This window comes from Annulohypoxylon maeteangense (assembly GCF_022496945.1).
Source record: "Annulohypoxylon maeteangense strain CBS 123835 unplaced genomic scaffold GGS22scaffold_5, whole genome shotgun sequence".
Lineage (NCBI taxonomy): Eukaryota > Fungi > Ascomycota > Sordariomycetes > Xylariales > Hypoxylaceae > Annulohypoxylon > Annulohypoxylon maeteangense.
In genome coordinates, this window is record NW_025953252.1 from 16 (window position 1) to 5795 (window position 5780).

At 45.9% G+C, this 5780-nt stretch overlaps 2 protein-coding genes across 2 annotated transcripts; both read left to right on the top strand.

Annotated features, from left to right (window-relative positions):
• The first annotated feature begins 889 nt into the window (after positions 1-889).
• On the top strand, positions 890-1595 carry GGS22DRAFT_113821 (uncharacterized protein). Its single transcript, XM_047958026.1, has 2 exons — positions 890-1234; positions 1296-1595. Exons 1-2 carry the CDS (start codon positions 1177-1179, stop codon positions 1445-1447), a joined length of 210 nt encoding a protein of 69 aa, XP_047820292.1. The 5' UTR covers positions 890-1176; the 3' UTR covers positions 1448-1595.
• A 1829-nt stretch (positions 1596-3424) lies between these two features.
• GGS22DRAFT_113836 (uncharacterized protein) lies at positions 3425-5096 on the top strand. Its single transcript, XM_047958027.1, has 3 exons — positions 3425-3883; positions 3952-4176; positions 4228-5096. The coding sequence occupies exons 1-3, from the start codon at positions 3690-3692 to the stop codon at positions 5063-5065; spliced, it is 1257 nt and encodes a 418-aa protein (XP_047820293.1). The 5' UTR covers positions 3425-3689; the 3' UTR covers positions 5066-5096.
• The last annotated feature ends 684 nt before the right edge of the window (positions 5097-5780 follow it).

A 5780-nucleotide genomic window follows, 5' to 3' on the forward strand; every position in this document is an offset into this window, starting at 1 on the left:
TTTTTAAATTTTTACAGGTTTCAACTGTGCAAAATTTAATTGGTGCATATTATTGTGGCTTGTGGGGCTTGTGTGGCTTATACAGTCTCCACTGCCCCCCCCCCCCCCCCCCCGCCTAGTCTGTGGTACGTGGCTTGTGTACGTCCCCCATTCAAATTGGGGATTTTAAATCCGGTCTCATGTCTCACCTTCGCATAAACTAGAGCGATTTAAAAAGAAAATAAGAGAGCTAAAGAAATCTAAACACAGCAAAAACTAACTTGATGACGAATCTTCTTATCTCTATTCTTGGTAAAAGGTTGGCAAGGAGTCAATGCCCCATCGCAAAAACGTGGCCCATCCCTTTCCGGATTCATCTTGGAAATCCTGGAACACGGGAAGCCTGTCTGCCGTCCCTGATCTACTTTCGATGCCAAGATTGTTTGGTTATCTGGGTGTTTATGTCTGCAGCGTCGTATCGCAGCGGTGCCCAGCTGTGCCAGTCCAACCCACTCTGCCACTGCAACCCCCGATACTACGGCGCGGCTCAAATTAAGCATTATAGTCTGTTACAGCGCCGTCTCAAACCCTTGCCGCTCGACGTCTTGTCCAATTCTTGTCCTCTCCCATTCTTCAATAGGGTCCGCCCATTAACCTTCTTTTTAGAGTAGATCTATACCCCAGTGGGGGTGCTGACTATTCCTGTCATCCAGTAATCGAGACAAGCCTTGGAAAGTCTTGGCTGTCGTTTGTTTCTTTAACGACCCTGCGCGTCTAGGCGATGTCAAGATGTCAAGGCTCAGTCTCATCCTTGGCACTCCTGGGGAGTCATTACCCGATCTAGAAGTGTTGACGGGAAGTGCCAGATCCGCGCGTCTCAAGTACGCTCGTCCACGTCGAAGATCAGTATGGAAAACCAAGACAGTTGAAGGCACCTGTCATCCGTAGTCATATTGTATTCATCCCAGCATGGGTTGCCATAGAACATCTATGAGACGAGATCTCCGTACTTAAAGACGCCGAGCCTACTGCTATTTGTGACTTTCCTTTTTTCTCTCTTCATCCTCTGTGAGTTATAGTATCTCTAGTTGATCAAGCTTTCGTTTCGCCTTCTTAGCAGCATATTCACACAAGCTCGTCGCCGGCCGACCTTTACCATTCTTTCAGTCTACAGCAAAAGACGACCAATCAGTCAAAATGAAGTACTCTGTCGCTATCTTCGCTCTCTTCAGCACCCTCGCCATGGCGGAACTCAGTAAGTGTTACTCCGAACGATCCGTTCGTCTAAAGACACAGACGCTAATTCCCCCTTGCAGAGAAGGTTCCCCGATCGGAGAAGTCCAACATCGTCTCTCGACAGGCTGGCGCAGCTCAAGTGCAGACCGCTGCTATGGCTAGCGCCAACGGAGATATCATTCCTTTCGACACTGCCGGTGTCTACAAGGCCAGCACCGACTCGGGCTTGTAAAAACCCACGGGTTAGAATACGACAATTAGGGTGATGGATTATCCTGTCCAGCATACAACTCAACCATTCGACAACAATCCTTTGACGGATTCAAGCGAGGAACCATAAATTGTACGACAACCGGCGTCAAGGGTATAATAGAGTAATAAGATACGCGGGAGGGGGACGGAAACATGATGGATGGAATAGGGCTCAATATGAGCTGGGCTTGAACTTATACCTAGAGTATTTGTGAATATCTGTTAATATTTACCAATCACCCCAAGCTTGAAGTTTTTAGTGCTGCATTCTTTCGTCGCGATTTGCGAAGAAGCATACCCCATTTCTGACCTATCTGCTAAGTACATGCAGTTCCTAGCGTCAAGTAATGATATGGCGATCTGTGTTCTCCCTCGCATCGAAACGTTACCATACTCGCTACCGTCCCAGTGCAAGGGATGCTGGTGTCAACTTTCTGGGGAAGAAAGGAAAAGAAAAGAGCAAATGGGTGCGGAGAAACAGAACTGACGACTTGGCACGGATAAGCCCGTCCTTCAACGGCGCTCCCAGAGACGATTCAATTTGTTATTGATCTGTATGACGGACTAACGACTCAATGTCGTGTAACGTCCGACGACGCCGACAAAAAATAGAGGGAATAATTCATCCGTCTTATTTATGCCAATGCTTCACCGATTTCTGTGCCTCTTTTCATAAAATTAAGCGAGGTTATTGACAAATATTTTCCGATCCATCAAAATTTCACCAGCCTCCTAGAGCTTATTAATCAATCGTAATTTTCGTCGTAATTTCATGGAGAACAGAAGAAGGAAAAAAAAAAGTCGTCGCACCAACGACGCGGAGGAGTCATTCGAGAAAACACAGCCACATGCGCTGAAAGCATGGGCAAATTCCCCACAAAGGTTTTAGGGACAATTGAGATATTCGCGGTGAGAGCGGGCAAATTTAGACCGTGCTGAATCCAAAATTAGAATCACCACCACGGGGCTAAGATTTTTAGCTAATCAAAATCCAAAGACTGAAAGACCCAATCTGCCAAGTGGTATGTTGGTATCAGGTACCAATAACTTTGACAGGAAGAAATATTAATCCTATTAACCGACCGTGTGAGCTCGAAGACCCCCTCGGCCCCGAAACATGGTCATCGTCAATTAAGACCTGCGCCTCCGACAAACGACTACGCGACCTCTCTCGGGATCCAGGGTATGAATTTCATACCGTAAGTACTGAATGAACAAGAAGAAAACGATCATCTCGTGAGATTGTATCGTGTTGTCGCCTACCGCGCAAGCCCATTACTTCGAGCAACGTCATAGGAGGACCCATCGATTCGTAGGACTTCGCGTCATTTTATAATGATTGATGAACTGCGAGTGTGTAGGAGCCAGGTTTTCATGCTCCATTCGTCTGCCGTTGAACACTTCATCCCTTCTCCATCTTGGTAATGCTGATGATTGGACCTTTCTATGTCAGCTAAGCTGGATCCGGGTGTCCGGTCCCAGGGTCTTACCAGCCCACTCAGCCGCAACCCATCCTTAAGCCCTACCATTACCCGTCTGGGTTTGGTGAGAGCCAGGTCTCACTGCACGATGTGGATTCTGTGGGTGTTAGCTTTCGACGGATCCCATCACGACCCAATCGACGTCTGTTGTTACCGAAGCCATCACTGGCGCCAGCACAAGGCGTTTTTGTCCGGTGCATTTTTGGCATGAAGTCAAGCCTCTGCTGTGGTTAGTGATTCCTTTCCCGCAGTGATGTGCTAGTCCCGAGGATGAGTGCCTGCCCACTGCCTGGGCTGAAGACAAAATGTGGTTGGCTTAATTTCCACCAACTGGTGCCTGCCGCAGCTCGCAACAAGGACCATGCTTCTGCGTAGGACTTGGCACAATGGGGATTATTGAGGCTATGCCGCCTGTAGATCATCTTTCCCTTTCTACCTAATTTCATTGTAAGGGCCTTTATATAGCATCCATCACGCCCGAGCGGATTTACTTCGCATGGCTGGGTTAGCTCCCGTCGTATGATATTATTCGCCTCTAGCGACGACTCCTTACGAATACAATCGAATCTTTGTGTAATCATAATCAGAACTTCGGAAGATGGACTTGTAGTGCTTACTTCCTATATAAGCACAGGTTAATATTAAAAGAGCTTGGACTAATCGAATATTGGACTTCGTCGAGTCGAGGGGCGAAAAGAATTAACTACCAAATCGAAACCTCATTGACAGACAAAACGAACAATGGGTTATACACACCGGGATAATGCGCAATTCAGCCGCTCGGGATGGAGGAAGAGGATACTTCTGCCATGCTGGATCATCCAAATCGGGCTTCTGCTAGCAACAATGGGTTTATTCTCATACCGATTGTCGCATACGATAAAAACGTGGAAAGACGAAGAGGATTTGGGAAATATACCAATGGTGGAGTTTGTGTAAGTCGGGACACTCGGAGTAGGAAGGGAATGTTGAAATAAGTCAGACTAACGATCGTTACCTACAGATGGGAAGCCGTCAACGTCGCCTTTTCCTTCATCTCCCTTGTGATAACATTCTTCTCGATAGCGAAATTTATCGCTGAGGTGTTGACGCCGCTTCCGTTACTATTCAGCAATATCCTGAACCTGGTCTTCGCATCAGCAGTTCTGGCCCTAGACATTGTGGTTTACCTCAAGCATACGGAGAAGCAATACTCGTTAGCAGGCCTAGCGATGGACTGCGCTCTCATGTAAGTCATTCCCGAACTGGCGCGTTCGACAAAAGTACTAATTTGAGTTAGGTTCTTCACAATCATCCCAGCAATATACTCCTATATCATTTACCGTCGCCTGCTGAGCTACGACGACTACCACATCCCCGGCAACGTCAAGCCGTATGGTTATGCCAGCGAACCCGAAGATACAGCGTACCGTTCATCATGGCTCGAACCACCAGTACCTTATGACCCCACAAATCCTGGAGGAGTAACACGGCCGCGGGCCCTCTCCGCCGCTAGCCGCCGCCTTTCTTTGTCGCTTAGCAGCCGTGCCGCGTCACCGCAGCTAACGCCTCCAACCCCTGAACGCGTACCTGGGGAGCGCCGCGGGAGCTATACCCACAAGCGGGATACCCAATTTGACGAATACGTGAAGCGGCGGTCAAGTGGATACACTAAACTTGATGTGGAGCGCGCTCTTGGCGTCGAATTTGGTTGGGAAGATACCCAGGATACGCGGGATAGTATGATCAGCTCGGGAAGCGTAACTATTTCGCAAGCGAGAGCAAGAGGCGACTCGCTATCGACGCAGCAGGCGAGCATGGAAGCAATTATTAGCAGAAATAGCAGCACCGCGACTACTACCACCAATACCAACTCGACCGTAACGCTAGATGCGCCGAGTGGGATGGTGAGAGCGCATAGTTTGAACAGCGTTCCTGAAGCGCAGGAGGAAGAGGGGCTTGGATTGGAGAAAAAGAAGACGAAGGCAGACCGCGAGGCGCTTCTTAGCGGCGTTGAAACCAAAGGAATATCACGATCCAGCTCTGGATCCAGTAGGAAAAGCGTGCGACTGATCGAGCAAGTCGACGGGTTGGAAGATATCGACCTTAATGGTCAAAGACGGAAGAGGAATTTGTGATACCCGGTGGTCGAAAAAAAGGAAAAGAGATGAAAATGAAATAAAATACCCACTTGTACAAGCTAACCGCGAATTTCGGTATCTGTACATATAATGTGATATGATAAGTTCCAGTCGTTCCTGCTTCTGTTTTTAATCATTGATGTTGAATCTGGAGTTTTAGGTGTACATAGCTGCTACTTGTTCTATTTAACCTTATTTGGGTACCTGACCCAGTAGGGAGTACATATTACATAAGCCTTCCAGTTATTAGATACCATTTTTAACTTCAGCTTTGAAACTTAGATAGATTAATATCAATATGAGAATTATAATCAGTTTATCTTCTTATTCTCCTTAATAAAAAAGTTTCAATCCTCTTTGATTAAAAATAATTCTCACTTTGATTTTTATTTCCACATTACCGTACCCCGCCCCCATAGGGCCATCGCTATTTTCCGACGTTACAAAAAAACCACCCCTGTCAAAATTGGGTAGTTTCCTTCCATTAAGAAATCACTTAAAAAACAATTAATTTATTAAAAAGATAAAAAAGAAAGAAAAATAATAAAAACGTATAACATTAAGGATTTATTAATCGTTATTAACTTAATTATTAATCCGGCGATAATATAAGTTTTTTATGGGAATAATAATAATTATTTTTAATTATTTTTAAAATTAAAATTAGTTATATAAAATTTTTTACTATTTAAAACGTGAAAATTTAAAATTA

Coding starts and splice junctions, on each gene's coding strand:
- GGS22DRAFT_113836 (XM_047958027.1), top strand. CDS start 3,690: ATGGGTTATACACACCGGGATAATGCGCAATTCAGCCGCTCGGGATGG. Junction 3,884..3,951: donor ATACCAATGGTGGAGTTTGT/GTAAGTCGGGAC, acceptor CGTTACCTACAG/ATGGGAAGCCGTCAACGTCG. Junction 4,177..4,227: donor GCGATGGACTGCGCTCTCAT/GTAAGTCATTCC, acceptor AATTTGAGTTAG/GTTCTTCACAATCATCCCAG.
- GGS22DRAFT_113821 (XM_047958026.1), top strand. CDS start 1,177: ATGAAGTACTCTGTCGCTATCTTCGCTCTCTTCAGCACCCTCGCCATG. Junction 1,235..1,295: donor CCTCGCCATGGCGGAACTCA/GTAAGTGTTACT, acceptor TCCCCCTTGCAG/AGAAGGTTCCCCGATCGGAG.